The sequence below is a fragment of the Oreochromis niloticus genome, linkage group LG14 (assembly GCF_001858045.2).
Source record: "Oreochromis niloticus isolate F11D_XX linkage group LG14, O_niloticus_UMD_NMBU, whole genome shotgun sequence".
In the NCBI taxonomy this organism is placed as follows: Eukaryota; Metazoa; Chordata; class Actinopteri; order Cichliformes; family Cichlidae; genus Oreochromis; species Oreochromis niloticus.
Genome location: NC_031979.2, coordinates 23,448,435 through 23,467,166, shown reverse-complemented (window position 1 = coordinate 23,467,166; position 18,732 = coordinate 23,448,435). Strand labels below are relative to the sequence as shown.

Sequence of the window (18,732 nt, the reverse complement as noted above, 5' to 3'; positions counted from 1 at the left end):
TTGCTCGCTTGCATGCGCATGTGTGTGTATATGTGTGTGTGTGCGCACCTGTGTGTGTGTGTGTTTGTGTTTGAGAGAGAGAGAGTGAGAGCAGCCAGCATGTACCAGCAGGAGGAGGAGGATGCAGATTGTGAGACTCAGACATTTACTAGAGAGAACAGGAGGGTGGAGAAAGGGTGAGGGACGGATGGAGGGAGTGAGGGAACGTAGTGGAGGAGGGGGCGAATGTGTGTTGACGCTGTACGTGGCGTCAGTGTGATAAGAATAGAGATGGTGCGTGTAGCTGAGACATCACCCTCACACCCTCGGTGGGGCAGGCAGTACTCACTCTGAATGTGTGTGTGTGTTAATAAGTGCATATATCTCAGAGTAGGCTTGTGTGTGCGTGGATGAGTAAGGTGTTGGGGTTGAAGTGTGTTTTTTTTCACCATGTGGGTAATTGAAGTCATCTGTACCATTTAATTCAATTGTAAGAATTAGAAACATATTTTCTTTTGGCATTTCAAAATCATTTTGACACTTTTATGTTCTGAAAGAGGGACTTGAGAGCTTTTTAAAATATTTTTGTTGTTGTTTGACGCAAAAGACAAAAGCACGGAGGACATATCAGTTCTAAAACTGCTTTTATTACATGTGGAGTAACATAATGGGATTTGATTACAAATTCTACAACTACTGAGTTAAGCAAGAATGCAAGAATACAACAGCACAGCAAGCAAGCGAGAGCAGCTTCTCCCATATTTCTCCGGTAGCTCATCGGGGTCCGTGTGGAACAGCTTTCATGAAACACTGTCACACTGTCAGAAACTGAAGCAGCCACTGTGGATTGACACGAGCAGAAAATGAAAAGCCTGTTCAGGTCCGGGGTCAGTGCATAACCGAGCATGTTTGATACTCACAGAGTTGATCCCTCTGTCTTTCACCTCCTGGCTGGTCTCAGATTCATACAGAGCTGGGGAGAAAAGGGGAGGAGATGACTGCATGTGATATATTTGCAGAAGCTCAACACTCGACTCATCAGAGCCAGACGGTTTTCACTGAGGTGGCCAAGTTGAGACCATTACTTACATCAGGGCATCTGGCACGATAGCTGATACCTTATTATTAGTGTTCTTTTTGTTTTTAACTAATTAATTAATTTTTAATTTATTAAAAATATCTCTTATTTTGTTATACAAGCATGATACAAGCATTATACAAGCATGATTACCATGCAGAAGTACACTGTAAAGAAATGGGCTTTTCTTAGTTGAACCATCACTCGATATATATATATATATATATATATATACACATATATATATATAAATACATATATATATATTTCCAGAGGGGCACTCAGTGTGGTCTTCTGCTTTAAGGGTTTGATATGTTGACCATTCAGAAATGCTCCTCTTCATTGTAACAAGTGGTTATTTAAGTTACTGTCCTGTCATTTTGAAGGACTCTGTCCATTTTCATCTTATCTTTTATATCAACAAGGTATTTTCACGCAGGGAACTGCTGCTCACTGGATATTTTCCCTTTTTTGAACCATTCCTGTGGTTTTGTTGGAAATTCTCAGTAGATGAACGGTTTCTTAAATACACTACCAGCAAAAATCTTCCACCATTCTGACGCTCAGTTTGGACTTCAGCAGGTCATCTTGACCGTGTCTACATGCCTGATTGCACCGAGTTGCATTAGTTGTGCACAATAACAGTAATGGATGCGCTAACTTAGCACAGTAGAGTACACATGGATGATAGATGTACACACAGGTGTGTGTTTGTGTGTGTTACCAAAAAGCTTGCGCAGCCTGGTGACACATGACACAAAGCCGTGGAAGGGCATGTCCAGCTCTCCAGATGTGAACCGCTCAGACAGCAGCTCAACCACCTTGTTATCGCACTGGAATTCTGGAAAACAGGGATGAGCGAAGGTGTAAACCCAAACTGTGTGTGTGTGTGTGTGTGTGTGTGTGTGTGTACATGTTTAGATATCGTTTTGAGGACAGAAAATTGGCATGTCACTATACTTGTGGGGACCAAGAGTCACTTATGGGGACAAAATTCCGGTCCTCACAAGTTTGAAGGCATTTTTGAGGCTCAAAATGTGGTTTTAGTGTCAGGGTTACAATTAGGTTATGATTAGGTTTAGTCTAAGGGTTAAGGTTAGGCATTTATTTTTGATGGCTAGGGGCTAGGGTTAGAGTAAACAACTAGGGAAAGCCTTATGTCAATTAGATGTCCTCACTAAGATATGAAAATGAGTGTGCGTGTGTGTGTGTGTGTGTGTGCATACCAACAGCCTGCAGTGCTGAGCTGAGTTCAAAGCGGCTCATGCTTCCAGAAGAGTCCTCATCAAACTGAGAAAAGATGGACTGAAAAAGAGAGCAGCATCAGTAACACTGACATGACTCTCATCCACACGCACAGACACACACACACACACACACACACACACACACACACACACACGTGCGCACAGACTGAGCTGTACCTGCAGATTGCGCACACTGGCCAGCAGGGTTCCTGCTTGCTCACGGCTGAGAGCACAGCGCCCTTTAGTCTGCCAGCAGAGTTTAAGGACATCTCAACAGGACAGAAGACAGAGAGATAAAGTTATAAGGAAGGAGCGTGATAGTGAACAGCAGGGTGAAACAATGACTCAGCCGCAGAAGTCAGCAAGCGTCTGCCCCGAGGAAGTGTGAAACCAGCAAAGGTCAGTCTGGTTTCTAACAGCTGCAGCTGTAACGTGAAGAACACGAGGACGTGCCTACAGCGCAGACAGTGTCAGCAAGGATCGCAGTGCACCGCAAGCAAGAAGACTGGTACGTGAGTGATGTTAAAGAATAAACTGAGGACAAAAGGATACATCCTCTCCAAAGATGAGCTCTCTGCACGTCTCCAAAGGCAGATGGTAATCTTTCTCAAGAACTGTGATTAGGGAAGAAAGGCACAGATTGATGCAGAGGGAGAAAACAAGGGTTTAAATTGGATTTAGAAGAGGAAAGGTGAAGGTGAGGACAAGTGTCGTCACTTTTCATTACTCAACTGAGTTCAATTTACTTCATCTGACTGTGTATGAGCCTCTGTCTAGACTGGCGACCTCTGTGGCTGCACTGTTCAAACCTATGAAGGAGCTGCTTTGCTCCCATCTGGTGGCCACTGTAGGTATTACACATAAATACACACGCTACTTAAACTGACTTCTGGCAATGCAGCGGATGCTCTGACCTGAGTTGAACAGCTTCATGATGTCTTTGACGTTCAGCCTGTCATCCTGCACGCAAGACACAGTTGAGAAACAGTTTAACAAAAAGCTTCAAAGCTTTCTTTACTTTGTGAGCCTGAAGTGTTTGAGTGCTATGATTCTTACTAGGCCAGCCTGCTTGTCAAAAGTCATCTGCACTCTCTCTTGATCCTCTGAGGAGACAGGAGCGGTCATCACCTGATAGAAAAACAAAACAAATATAAACATACTACAGCTTTTAGCACCTGTTAGCGTCTAGTACTGTAATGTGTACCGAAGAAATCTGTGAACTCACTTGTGAGAAGCTGGAGGTGCAGGCAAAGTCTTGAGTCCTGGAACACAGAGGCCATGTCAGATTGTTGTACTTGTAAAAGAAATCTGGCTGACTCATTTGCACAAAAATAAATGCAGTAAAGCACTAAGATACTTTAGGCTACTTAAGTAGCACTAGCAATACTATAACAATTAGAGGTCCTGCAGTCTAATTTCTCCTTGGTTGAAAGCCAAAAAATGACTCACAATGCATAATGACTGCAAAGCGCCTGCACGCCTGTTATTATCTTATGTAACCTGATAAAAATATAGGTATTCCTGGACTTCGGGGTCTCTACTGTTAATAATCCTGCAGGAGACTTCATCAGTTTTTTTAACTGACTCATTTAAACCGAGCGTGTGCAGATTTAATTGCATAAACACACACCTGAATGCGTCAGTGTGGTTGCACAAGGCCTCTAATCTATGACCAGCCATCATACTTTATTTTTTTGAGCTGGTCTTTTGTTATGAGATAAAAAGTTTCTCCAAAACCTCTAACATCAGGCGGTGTACAACAGTGCATTACTACAAGTACTTCACAGTTTAATTTACATCAGGCTAAAATAGCTTTTTTTTTTTCACAGGGTATTGGTATGGTGCCAGCTTGTTTTATAAGCTGCTTGCAGTGTTTTATATTTAACATCAGTATAACATATAATTCAGCCTCTGATAGGTACAGGGGAGTGTGGGTGACTATGACTGTGCTGTTCAGTGTGAGTGTTGCGGCAGGTGATTCAGGCGTGCAGCTGAGCCCTCGGGAAGTGAGTTTATAATTTGACAGAATATCTATGACGAGTGCAGACGCAGGGAGACGCACACACAGCGGTAATAATTCACACATGCTATCAGAAGTAGGTTTTTTTTGGTTTTCTGACATCAGACTGTGCAGAAAGTTTTTCTTTATCCTTGCTTTGGAATCTTTTGGGGAATGAAAGCTAAATTTCCTCCATCTTACTCGAGAGTGTTTCCGATCTTGGAGAAAGTGCGGACGAAGAACTCTCCGGGGAGGTTGGGTCGATAGGTAGATACCACAATGACGTAAGTACCTGGATCCAGACGCATCTTTCTCCACACACCTCTGCAGGACAAACAGCATGTTTACTGATTCTAACAAATGAGCTAAAAGATTCTATGCACAAAACATGCCACACATACCCTGCTAAAAAACAGTAAGGTGATGATGGACCACTCCATCATCACAATAAAAGACAAAATCAGATAAACTTCCCCGTTGGTCCCTTTTAGGAAGCATAAACCATTGTGAATGTATTTCACCTGCTTTGGAAATCACACAGCGTCTGTTGGAGAGGCAACAACAAGACAGCTCCCGTTCCTGTCACTGTACCTGCAGCTGCTTCACATAGTACTCCTTTTTGTGAAGACAACCAGAAGCCAAACAAAATTACACCCAGCAGGATGCCCACGTCCTGACCAAACTGTCAGAAACAGACTTCATAAGAGCAGTATCAGGGTCAGACCTCCTTTAACTCTTTCCCCCATAAAGGCGGCATTTGACAACCTCCTTTGTAGCCTTAATGAAAAGTTTTGACACCTCAGTATATAATAAATAAAGATGTGGTTTGACCACAACAGTTTTCAGGTTTTTCCAAAAGTAACTACCTGGCGGAGACCACCACACCACACCACACTCAGTCACTATGCTCTATAAGAAATATGAAATATGACAGAAGCCACTCAGCTCAGAAAAGAGTGTCAAGGGTTACTCCTAGTAGTAGATTGAAGACTTAGCGGGGAGGACCGGATCAGACCGGGTCAGGACCAGGACGGTCCAGATCAACTGGCCCAGGTATGAGACACGAATCTGGAGGTGCCAAGACAAATATGACAATATGAAGAGGGCATGGCACCTGTCAGTTTTGGTCCTCTTTGGTGAATTGGTCTGGAGCACAGGCACTCTGGTAGTGCTTCTGTTCCTCATTGCACCATCAAGCAGATACCAGTCCCGGGGCTGGTCGATGCCCTTCTGCGGACATGTCTGTCTCTCCTCATCTTTTGGTATCTCCTCCACACTCTTGATGTGCCATCATTGAGTATCTGTGCAAGCTGAATGCGCTGCAGGTACTGTATCATGCTACCAGTCGTGACAAAGACACTAGCAAAAAGCAAACCTGGAGAAAATCAGTCAGGAGGGATGAGGAGAGAGCAATGGTCATCACCTTCAAGTCATTTTGGATGTTGTCCTGTTGCCTCTCCAGTGCATCTGCTGTCATTTTCATTTGCGCCAAAGCAGGTGAAAGGGAATGGTTTCTGTTTCCTGACTGGACAGACCAATCTCCCTGAAGTTTAACTAACTGTGTGTTATTCTTTAATAATCGAGTCTTCCCTTAACGGTTTTGAGCAATGTATATGATACAGACTGTACTATTAGACTCAATTTTTAATGGCACCATGAGAAAAAGGTGTAATATAGCTGCTCTGGTTGATTGATTTTCTGTTTGTTTTTTGTTTTTTAAATCTCTTTTCTGTTCAAAGTTTCTCAGTCAGCAAAAGATGACAAAATTCTCTTGCATAAAAAATTACTTCAGAGTTAGCTCAGGTATTACTCAAAATTACAACTAAAAGTGTCTCAAATATTCGCCACAGCATCAGGATCTGCAGCTGTTGGGATCATCGTGTGAATGCGTAGCTCTCTTTGTGTTTTAAAGAGCAACATGCAGTCTCTTCAAAAGTTTCATCTTATACCTTTGAGCTTTGTACTTCCCAGAACGCCCCGCTGGGCGATTCTTCATAAAGAAGCTGCGGTCCAGACAAGTGTTCTGCAGTTATATGGAAAAAAATAAACAGTTACTGAGAAATGAAAATAGTTCTCATGTTAATTTGATTTTATATAAATAATTGATAATTGGTAGATATTTACCTCAGAAGGAACCTGGAAAAAACAAAGAATGAGTCACATGAGTGTGTCAAGAAAAAGAGTTAAGATGCTGAAACGTTAAAGCTGGATAAATATGGCACCTTATAGACGTGAAAGGCGATGTAGAGGAAGTTGAGTTTATCCCTCTGCCTTCGGTTTTTCTGCAGCAGCTCCACCAGCACCGTGCAACGTCTGACTTTCTGCTTCTCGGCTCTCTTCTTCGAATCTGGGGTCACAGTCTGATCTTCCATTTCATCATCGTCCTCGCCATCGTCCCCCATGTCGTCCTCATCGTCCTCATCCTCATTCTCATCCTTCTCCCTGAGGACCAGCGTATACTGGGGATTTTTGCAGAATGTTTCTGAGGGGAAAAAAGCAGAGACAGCAACATCTAGCAACAGAAAGGATCCCAGTAAAGCTTGAATGAACAGTGATCCAGATGTGAACCGTACTGTTATATTTGCGGCTACCACCAGCAGAACTCCCCGGCAGCCAGCAGCCTTCGTGTTCGGTGATGGCCCAGCTGGCAGGTGTGCTTTCTTCATCATAAGAGTCTGGATTGACGCTGCAGAGCTCCACGACATCAAAGAGGTTGCAGAAGTCCTCGGCACTGATCCTAACAGAGACGGCGCCTCGCATCAGAGCTCTTAAAGCCACAAGAGGTTTATTCACTGGTTTAAGTTTTATGTTTCTTCTTCTTACCAGAACTCCCCGTCTTCAACGCATTTCACCTCGATCCTTTCCTTCTCTGTCGGGTCCACGTTCTCCCACTCTTTGCCCCTGCAGTCACGCACACGCAGAGAGAAACTCGACATCCGTGGATGTTCTGTAAACTGCAAGTGGGCGTGCTCTCTTTGTGTAACATGCACACTCACTTGTCACTCCAGGGTCCGCAATATTCAATAAAACCCCAGGGGTTTCTCAGCCTCAGCAGCAAAATCTCATCTGATGTTTTTGTCAACTAAAATTTAAACAACAACAAAAAAGAAGCTTATAAAACACACATGAAGTCTTATTTTGAAAGGATAATTTTTCACTATGTTGTTATTTATATCAAGATTTGAGAAAAAGTTTTAAAATGTATAATTCCATGAAAAAATGATCAGTTTACAAGAACAGATCATAGTAGACTGACAGACATTAAATGACGATAAAGTTGACTGTTGACATTTGTTTGTCTGTCTGTTCGTTAGCAGTCTAGCAGCCACAGTTTTCAAGATATCGTTTTTAAATTTTGTGTGATGGTAGATACCAATAACAGCTCGAGTTGACTTAATTTCGGTGAAAATCAGTAAAAACTTTATATTACCTACAATTTTTTGGGATCGTGTTCAAACTTCACAATATTCTAGGCCTTGAGGGACATGAATACCGAGGTTGGCTAAGCATTTGACTTCGACCTTCATTTTTAGCACCCAAGATCAAAGTTGACCTTTGAGAAAGATTTCAAGAAACCATATCGAGTAACATATCGTATGAAAGGACATGGAAAGAGCTGTACAATAAACTTTTTATGTTTTCAATATGACGCCCTGCGACGTCACAGTGACGCCATAACAGCATCAGCATGTTGTAATAAAAACATCATAAAACATCAAAGTTTTAGTTTAGCCCTTGCCCTCCGGGGATAGTTGCGCTCCCTGAGTGTTGTCGTTCATCTTGATCTTTTTTTAATTTGACGCAAGATTAGACGACATTAGATCAAAGTAGAGCGGATTATGAATCAATTACATTCCAAGACAAGATTAAATCCAGTCAAATTACAATAAGGAGACATGAAATATAAATGAGATTACAGTTAATGTCACAATGAATTTCATCAGCTTAGAATAAAATGATATGATGTGAGATAGCGTGAAAATTGTGCTCAGTAATGAAACTCATCTTCGTGATACCTTGTCAGCGTCAGTTATGGCGTAAGCATGTCCCCTTATCAGCCCCTCTCCTGTCACCTTGCCGATATCTGAGGTGCTCTTGGCCTGTGAAGACAAACACAGGTTAACATCCACGTGCGTGAGTGTAAACATCTGGAGTTGGTGCTGCGTGTACCTGGATAAAGCAGCTGAGGAGGCTCCCTCGGGACAGAGCAGCAGCCAAGGACCTCCAGAGGACTCGAGGGGTACGAGAAGAGATCTCCAGCGAGCGGGCGATGCCTCCAGTGAAGTCCTCCATCCCCTCTGAAATGTTGCCTCCCTTCAGGCTCCCATAAGATCCGATTAACCTACATATGGAGGGTGAGAAAAGTGGCTATCTCTGTTAGCGACATAACACAGACAGAAAAGGAGTGGGTGATCTCAGACATTACAACCCAGAAACATATGCTGGTTGTGGAAACTGACTTGGCATAGGCCTTTTCCACCAGGGCGCTCCAAAACTCATTGCGGCTGCGAGAGTAGCTGAAGAGCAGACGGCCTTCGCGTACTGGCAGCCTGTCATCCACAACCACCTCCACCCACTCACCATACTGCCAGAACTGCACAGAGCGAGGGAAGGAGAGAGAGACAGCGACAGGAAGAGGGAGACGTGAGAAGAGAGGAGGAGAGGATGTAATGAGTCAGGAGGAACTGTAATGAGGAGGAAGACTGAGTGAGAACGCGAACATTAGAATCAACTGATTTCTTTTGGCCAGCTGGGGTCAGTAGAAACAAACTATTAGCGATGCACACACCCCCACCTTTAGACTCTGTAGTTCGTCTGTGTCAGGCTGACCTCTCTGTGAGTGAAAGGCTCCGTACTGCCGTATTCTGTCTTCATGTTGATCTACGAGTTATTTTTTATTACACAGTGTTCTGAGATGGAAAACTAGTCTATGTAAATACTCTAGGCTTACGGTCCCTCTGGGTCAAACAACATGCACGCTCTGCACTTTTGACCTTTTTGCAACGGTAAACAAACCTCACAAAGAGAACTTGGCAAAGTTCAGATTTCCAAAGCAATTTGTGATCATATTCAGCAGATAACAAGTTAGCTTTCATGCTTCTGGTCACACATTAGACCCAGACTCAGTATTTCTAGAGAAAGTCTGAATACTGGAAACCACTGATTTTAATAAAGAGAGATAATCTGACGTTTAGTTTCAGTTAGTTTGCAGAACAAAATTATATTTTTTTCAGTTTAGTTTTATTGTTTTAAAAATGTTTAGCTTTAGCTTAGTTTTCGCTAGTCTTAGAGCGTCTCCACAGTGTAGTTACCTGTTTGGCTAACGTGCAAAAGGTCCTGTCCTGTTACCACCCCAAATCCCTTTGGGGTGCTTTGGGTGGTATTTGTCACTGACAAATTTAATACATTCAGAACAGAGGTTAATATAAACACGATACTTTGTTAAGGCAGCTGTCTCACAGAAATACAGTGGGGGAAATAATTATCCGAGTTTGTAAGTTTGCTCACATAAAAAGAAATGAACAGTCTCCAATTTTATGGTAGTTTAATTATATGCATTATGCTATGCATTTATTTACATGCCATTAAATTAAACAAGTCTTTGATACCAAAGCAAAACATGACTTAGTACTTGATGGAGAAATCCTTGTTGGCGAGCACATGTTAGATGTTTCTTGTAACTGGTCACTAGGTTTGGTCACCACATTTTAAAGGGGGTTTTCACCCAGCCCCCTTTATAGAACCTCTCTAAATCCTTTAGATTTCTTGGCTGCTGCTTGCTGACTTGAGCTTCAGCTCCCTCCACAGATTTTCTATAGGATTAAAATCCGGAGGCTGGCTAGGCTTTTCCATGACCTCAACGTGCTTTTTCCATTCCTTTGTTGTGGTAGGTTTTGAGTCACTTTCATGGTGGAAAACCCATCTTCAGTGTTTTGGCTAAGGGAAGGTTCTCCTCCAAGATTTTATGGTACATGGCCGAATCGATTGGTCCCTCAGTGCAATGAAGTCATCCTGTAGCCTTAGCAGAAAAACAGCCCTAAAGCATAATGTGCCCACCTTCACTGCGGGGATGATGTTCTTTTGGTCATACTCAGCATTTCTCATTCTCCAAACATGGCGTGTTGAGTTGGTGCCAAGAGCTTGATTTGTCCAAAAGACTTCTCCGACTAATTTGAAGTTAACTGGCAAATTTAAGACGGGACTGTACATGTGCCTTCTTGAGCAGGGAGACCTTGTTGGTCTCTAAAAATTAGTCCATTACAGCATAGTGTGTTACCAATGGTGTTCAGAGTGACCCAACTGCCTTCAGATCATTAACAAGCTCTGCCCATGTAGTTTTGGGCCGAACAACCACCTCATGCTCATCTTCACCCCATCAGGCAGGATTTAGAGCTCCAGATCGAATGCAACTGACGGTCATTTTACATTTATTCCATTTCTCAATAATCGCATCAGCAGCCATCATCTTCTCATCACCCTCTGACAGCTCATTGATCTTGCCCGTGGTGATGCATTGATTGATTGATTGATTGTAATCTGTGTCCCATACAACCAATATGCAGGAGCCAGAATTCTGGTTGAGTTGTAGGGGATCAAATACTTATTTGATTCAATTACATGCAAATCAATTTATAACATTATCTTATACATTATTATAATTTATGATATTCTGACTCTCTCCATTAAAATGACACTATCATAAAAACGAGAGACTATTCATTTCTTTGTAAGTGTGCGCAGCGGTCCCCAAACCGGTACCGGTCCGTGAGTCCTTTGGTACCGAGCCGCGAGAGTTGAGGCTCGCGTGTGAAATTTATGGTTTTCAGGGTTTTAATTGTTATTTTTTTAGCGTTTTTATCGTTATTTCGGTTTCCCGGGGTCTTTTCCCGTGTGTTATGAATAAATAGTACTGGTTTTATTTTGTTGTATTTATCCGCAACACTTTAAAGGCCGGTCCGTGAAAACATTGCCAGACATAAACCGGTCTGTGGTGCAAAAAAGGTTGGGGACCGCTGAGTGAGCGGACTTACAAATGCAACCAGAGATCAAATCATTATTTTAAGGTTTTAAGGTTTTTGGTTAGGGAGCAGTTGCCTCCTTTGGGTGCTTTCCCAGTTCTCACAAATGTTCACCTGGGATAAACCACATTTTCTGTCAAACATTTGCACCATCAGTCTCATCTGGGTGGCTGTTTTGTCTAAATTTTAACTTTAATGACCATGTTGGTTAGTAATTCAGTTAGCTTTCAGTCTTATCTTAATTTGTATTTCAGGTAACTAAAATGCAAGCAGTGTGGTGGATATCAGTGGATAACTAAAATGTTTCAGTTACTAGTTTAGTTTTGGTTAGCTACCAGTCAGTTCATGTCCAAGTAACCCTGTGAGCCTCAGACTGCTTTAATCACTCTGTTTCAGACAGTTTTTTCTATGAATCAGATATTCGATCTGTATGATGTCATAGAGATGGGATATGCTTAATCTGGTCATCTCAGGCACGAAGCTCTTGCTGTGAGATGACCAAAGACCAATGTAAGATTATTCTGGACTGTTGCAACGACTAAATTAAATCATTCAACAAATTTAGGAAAACTGAGCACAGGTAGATTAATGACAGCTGCATAGAGAGAAGAATAATCTTTGTGGAGAAAAATAGTATAATCTCTGCACACTGTCCTGCTCACCATTGCTTTTTGTTTATTTACAACGTTTCGATTAATGTGACCTTTGTCAGTTACAGAGAATAATTAATGATTAATGATTAAATTAAATAATGGAAAGCACTTTAAACTGCTGTGTTGTTGTTGCCTGTAGATAAGATCGTCTTGCCTCAATTAATGCTATAATTTAATATTATGCCTTCACATCAACAAGAGACAATCAGGGGACTTATCGGCGGTCCAGATATGAAGCTTCAAAAGGTTTATAAAGGAGAATTTAAAAACAACAACTCATCAGGTCGTTACTGGTCATGGCTCAAGGTGTGTACCATACTGTTAACGGTGTGTACACAACAGTAGCTGAAAGCAGGCTTACACTGGTCTTTCATGGCTGGTGTGTGTGTGCGTATGTGTGTGTGTGTGTGTGTGTGTGTGTGTGTGTGTGTGTACAGGTGTCCCGGGGGAGTCACTACCTGCATGTCTGAACTGCTCTCCAATTACTCTGACATGGCAGAATCAGTTTCCAGTCCTTCCGTCCTGCTTGTTCAGTCACGCCACATTCTCCCCAGCAGTCTCTAAAGGTCCAGAGCTTCGAGCCAAAACAATCACTTCCCGATGTGTCTGCTTTTGCAAGATTCATGTGTCTACGAAGTTGATATTTTATTGATCTGAGCAAGTTAGAGCCAGAGAATAAGTGTTGAACTCTGCAGATAAGAATCACCAGTTCTAATGAGCTGATAAAGATTTGGGTTTATGTTTGTCTCCCTCAAGCTGGGAGGCCTTTGTGCAGAAATGACTCCAGGATGAGTTGATACGTGTCTCAGCTGCCTTCATTAAATACCAGAGCTGTGGCACAGCAGCTTAGCAAAAAGACAACTCACAGAAAACATTTATATTCAGATAAAATATAAATTAGTTCAGGCAATCTGTCCTTAAATTTAAGGGGTGTCTAAATATAATTATGTTTGTGCAGGCCTCACATTCGTCAGAATAAATGCCTCTTCAAAGGCGCTCAAGCAGGACCAGACAAAAAGCTTTTAGTCTCGTGTTATGTTGTGCCAAACGATATGTGACCACAAACTTTGGCAGGAACTACCAGCAGATGAACTTGCTTGAGGGCCACAGACTGATGTGTTTTGTGTGCATCTATGCTGAAATATGACCTCAGCTTTTGTGTAATGATTTAATAAAAGAACACAGGGAAACACTTTAATGGACATTTTTGGTTTCAGATTTGGCTGAATGTGTCATCGTGTCTTCAGATAAAGCAACTTGAGTCAGCTCTGGGTCTGCAAGTCTGCAAGTGTCACATTTAAAAAGTAAAATAAAATCTGTGCTGTCAACAACATAAGATGTATGCAAAAGATGGACGTACTCACTGTTGCCTAATGATTTGTTAAGTCCTGTCAACTTTGAGCTGCTCGATTACCCTCGTGCTGTTTTATGATCAGACATGAGAAACCTCTGCATGATTAAACTAAAGTCCCCGGCCAACTCCGGGTCGGGGACAAGTTCTTGACCAAGTGGAGGAGTTTAAGTATCTCACGGTCTTTTTCACGAGTGACGGGAGAAGGGAGCCAGAGATCGACAGACGGAGTCATGCTGTGGCTGCAGTGATGCAGACGATGTACTGGTCCATCGTGGTGAAGAGAGAGCTGAGCGTAAAAGCGATGCTCTCAATTTGCAGTCTACGTCCCGACCCTCACCTATGGTCACAAGCTGTGGGTAGTGACCGAAACAATGAGATCGTGGATATGGAAAAATGGTCGTACATTTTTATTTTACGGTTATTTTTTTGTTTTGTTTTGTTTCCTCACTGCCAGTTGTATTTCAGGATTTTGACTTCGCTTCTTCCACTTGGATTCGGCCAAGTGGAAGAAGATGGATAGATTATACTAAAGCATACTCTGCTCCATGTGTGTCCATAACTTACAAAATGAGCTTCACGTTTTATTAAATATGACTTAAAACTGCAGTAATCCACGTTCACCTGTACTCAGAGAAACTTTTCACCAGTCTGAGTCACGTCTTCAGTTCCCAGTACAAACACGTAATGACCAAAACCAGCAGCCCTGACTAACAATGGCCCATGAGGTTAGTTTCATGGTTGTTAATATGCAAATTGTCATGACCGTTGTTTAACGCCTGTGAATGCCGCTCACAGAGAGTTCCTCTCTCCACTATGTGCACATCCTCACTGAAGGAGTGGCCACTGGCCTGCAGGTGTAAACAGACTGTGGAGTACTGACCTGATGGGGCAGCTCTTCTGTGCCATCAGCTTCACCAGAGGTTGTTTGGCTTCCACAAAGTATAATTCATAGCTTTCCTCTTGGCATTTAATTGCATAAAATATAGTAGTCTATTTGTTTTTGGGGGACCTAATACTTGGGGTGGACCAGTTATTGGCGTGGGGATTTGAGGTTTGAACGCCACAGAGACACAGTGTTTTGAAAAGATGCATCTCAGCTATTCTGATGCTCCTGACGCATAAGGCATCACCAAAGGCTTTTGCTTAGGGAGCAGTTAGCTTTCTTCTTTGGGTGCTTTCACAGCGCTCACTAAAGTTCAGCCACAATAAACCAAATTTAATCTGGGCCTCTTTGACATGATGTTCTTCCTGCTGGTTCCCTGGTTGCTGTGTCTGTGGGGATGGTGTTCACTCTTTGTTGTAACTTCCTGATGTAACGCCCAGTTTGTGCTCCAGTGGATGCTGAGAGTCAAACTTTAAATCAGTATATGCTGGTTTACAGTCCACATCCACCTTCAAATGTCCCACATTACTGATGGTAATTGCACAGGCCAAGAAAGCTAGCCTCCTGTAATAGCATGGCAGTTAGGCCTCCCTCGAATTGTCTGTGGGCAATTTGCATTAAGGATAATGTAGGTGCTGTTTTGGGGGCTCCAGTGTTTCTCATCAGTAAGAAAAAGACCAGGAGGCCTTAGATAGAGTGTGTTCTTACCTTAAAATGGAAGATCCCTGCGTAACGGTCGCTCAGGCTTTGGTTTGGTGGCACCACCTTCACAAAGAGCGAGGGGTGCGCGGTCAGACAGGATAGGGCGGCCAGCAGCCAGCAGTCACCTGATAAACAAGAAGAAGAGTGTGACGAGTATAAGGGTGATCGCTTTTTACATTTATTAAAGTATTTCAGAGGGCCTTGAGGTGGTGGTCTCCCACAGACTGGCAGCTCTCTCACGCACGTAATCAACCACATTCTTCTCCAGCAGCCAACATCTGTTCTGTGTTGCAGATGTTGCAGTAACTGCTAGTATCTGTGTAAATCATGGAAAAACACAGACTTAAAAGGAAACCCAAAACTTAGACATGGAGACAGAGGCAGGGGGAGGAGGAGGGGGTATTGATCTGTGCCAGTGACATACTCGCACACATCCGACGACACAAATCATCAATTCAGAAATCCCAGAGGTGGAGGAATGGCAAATGGCCTGTATTTGTATAGCGCTTTACTAGTCCCTAAGAACCCCAAAGCGCTTTACACATCCAGTCATCCACCCATTCACACACTGGTGATGGCAAGCTACGTTGTAGCTACGTTGCACTGACAGAGGCGAGGCTGCCGGACACTGGCGCCACCGGGCCCTCTGACCACCACCAGTAGGCAACGGGTGAAGTGTCTTGCCCAAGGACACAACGACCGAGACTGTCCAAGCCAGGGCTCGAACCGGCAATCTTCCGATTACAAAGCGAGCTCCCAACTCTTGAGCCACAATCGCCCCATAAAAGGCGAAGGAAGAGTTTGCTGTTTTGCAGAAAACAGCCGCCTATTTCATCATAAATAGGAAACAGACTGAAAAACACATATTTTAGCTGACGCTGCAGGCTAATAAAGCTGCAGCTCGATGGGGTAACGACCCTCAGCAGATTTAGGGTTTGATGACCACAAAGAGACACGACTCTTTTCCCTCTGGCTGCACATTAGATGTTTTGGTCCCTCAGGGCCTGTGGGTCCCCGTTGTACAGCTACTTCATTCGCCTGTATCCATTTAACTGGGATGTTGTACAGTCCCAGTTTGAGACATTTCAACATGACTGGTTTCATCACTCAATCCCCGGGGAGTGATAATAAGCAGCTGGCAGATAAAAAGATTACATTTGTTTTTCCAGATGTACTCACCAAGTTGGCCCTGACAGATATCAGTGGTTGCAGTCGTGTCCTCGACAAACGCAGCGTTCTTACTGATTTCCTACAGAAACAGAACAAAAAGAGCACAATTTACAAACTGCTGTTATGACCACGAATGTTTTAACTCCTGTGACCCCGCATCCGTATTAAGAAGCCATTAAACTTTGACTTTCCTACACTAATTCTACTGGAGAGTTTCCGACTTTGTCATAAACTCATTGTGGCGTTGGTGACTTTGTGACTTGGTGTCAATATAAAACTAGATTAAGGATATGTGAATGGGCATTTGGCTCTTTTCTCGATGATTTGTATAGCCTTTTCCAGTCCTCCCTCACTTCTTTCTTTCTCAACTCCTTCCAGGAAAAAGTTTTTCCACACCTGTGACACACCTGGTTAAATCTGTCTACACCCACATCAGCGCTGCTGAGAGCTCATGTGCAGAATGTGGGGGAAACATTTAGAAACACATACCTGAAAAACAGAGAAACTTTCTTTAACTTCAGAGTTTTGGTTTGAATCATGTTAAATGAGCCCACGAACACCTAAACCTCTGCCTCTTTATGCGCATGCACAACATGTCAGTGGTCAAACTTTCGCACCTTGGGTCTCTTCCATTGAATAGCCTTTTTAGGGTCCGGGTCTTCCGGTGTTCCGATGGACTTCTGCTCCGCTGGAAAGGTTGGATCAGAGAACAGCACGCCGGACTTCAGACACTCTGCCTGGAGAGTTTCAAAGTCCTGGTCCTTGAACTTGATCGGGTTCTCACTGGAGCCCAGAGGAGCCTCCTTGTTGGTCGCCATCGTGTCAGTGGGTGCGCTGAAAAATTCTATCAGATGCCAAATGTGAGAGCTTAAATACAGTAAAAGAAAAAGCGCACACCCACCGGATCAGGCGAGGGCTGCTGGAGCGCCTCCCCGGCTCTGCCCAGCCTGGAAAGGTATGCGGAGCGCCCGGGGGGCCTTCGGTGCGGGAGTCGGAGTAATAACACGGTGCCAGGGGCGCCTTTGATCTCTGGAGTTTATTGTCCATCGTGCTGAGAGTGCAGACAGGGGCGCAAAGGGATACAGCTGTCTGTGCAGGGACTGAGCAAGTTTTACAAAACTTCACTCAAAGCTATACAAAAACTTCAAATCTTTAAAAGTGTCTGTTTGCTTTCTGTAAAACATCCCGAACTGTGACTGCAGCACGTTTTTTGTTCGCGTGCGTGCAGGAAGCTTGTTTCCAGCGAAACCCAAATCACCAACAGGGATCATTTAAAACCTCTAATAAGGAAGTTTGGATTTGCCAGCATGTTATTCATGTCGATCGGCATGGCTGCATGCCGAGAAACCCCCAGTCAGTTCTCCAACGCCAGCGCTAGGTGGCAGTGCACTCCAGTGGACGACACAACACACCACTGTGGGAATCATAGTAACAGCTGATTTACTCACTGAAAGCTGTCTAAACGCGATATATAAGAGGGGTGGCAAATTAAAAGAAAACCCCTGATCTTTGACCCCTCGCAGTGAGGAGATCTGCAGCAGCTCTGAGTGATCTCCTTCCTCTCATGATGAAACATTTCAGCTGTGATGGCAGTAGTGGCTTCTTCCAGGATGAAAACCCAGCTGATCACCTTTGGGCCTGTGGGAGAGTTTATGCTGGCGTGTTAGACAGCGCTTTCATCATCAAATACCAAAAAATGTGAGAACATCCCTGTGGAAGAGTGATCCTCTGTGGAGATCAGGGTGAATGAAGAGAGAGCCCCGAAGCTGCTCTGGTGCAACATGCTGATTGATTTCTGTTGGCTTTTCCTTTAATTTGACACTGCTTTATATAGTGCACTGTACTGTTTTTATTTAAAACAACAAAACTAAAGGCGACATAAGGGAATAAAAGGCCATATTATAGTTCTTTCAACAGCCTGCACTTAAACATTCATGCTGTTGTCCATTTTTGTCTGTCTGTCTATTCTGTTGTATGTGTGGACAAAAAAAATAAAGCTGATTTTGATCCTGATTTATATAAAGTGTAAAAACTCCCTGTCAATTAAAGACTTCATGCATTGACGCAAACACATGAAAAAGACAGACTTGTTACTCCATTCATCTGGAGGATGTGCTCCAGGAGGGATCAAGGAAGCAAACAAATCACTGAACTAAAGTGATGTTTCTCCTGTTTCTAGAACAGAAATGTGAGATATTTCCATGTATAATCACAATTTTGCCTTTTATCTGCACAAATCTTCCTTTAGGGGAACTTTCATGACACTGAAACTGAGCTGGAACAAAAATAATCCAGCCTCCTTCACTGAACATTGAATTTAAATCCTGACCTAAATGTCTTGAGATGCTGCCTCACCCATATGGACCCTTTTAAGCGGTTTTTGGACAGGGGTGCTTTGGTTTGGCCTCCCTTTTTGTGATCTGGCCTCTGAATCTGAAGTGGACATCCAATTACACCTCCCACACCCCCACCCTCCCCGAGCCCTCTGCTGTCATTCAGCGAGTTTAGGTGAATATCCATCTCCAGGAAGCTGTTGAAGTGTCTCCAGCAGTCCTTCCATCACACGCCTGATTACACTGAAAACGAGAGACTGACCGGGACTAAACAAACAAGAAGAATAGCGACACATATCCTCCTAATGGTCACCA

General features: G+C 43.3%; 1 protein-coding gene across 1 annotated transcript; it reads right to left on the bottom strand.

Annotated features, from left to right (window-relative positions):
- Nucleotides 1-606: 606 nt before the first annotated feature.
- Nucleotides 607-18,104, bottom strand: capn12 (calpain 12). Its single transcript, XM_005459344.4, has 22 exons — nt 16,702-18,104; nt 16,094-16,163; nt 14,921-15,039; nt 8,764-8,897; nt 8,474-8,645; nt 8,320-8,403; nt 7,300-7,385; nt 7,127-7,204; nt 6,877-7,040; nt 6,526-6,785; nt 6,428-6,439; nt 6,253-6,326; nt 4,505-4,627; nt 3,530-3,566; nt 3,361-3,432; nt 3,219-3,264; nt 2,857-2,918; nt 2,482-2,550; nt 2,284-2,362; nt 1,782-1,898; nt 900-952; nt 607-819 (listed from the first exon to the last, which is right to left on the bottom strand). The coding sequence occupies exons 1-22, from the start codon at nt 16,900-16,902 to the stop codon at nt 793-795; spliced, it is 2,139 nt and encodes a 712-aa protein (XP_005459401.1). The 5' UTR covers nt 16,903-18,104; the 3' UTR covers nt 607-792.
- Nucleotides 18,105-18,732: the final 628 nt, after the last annotated feature.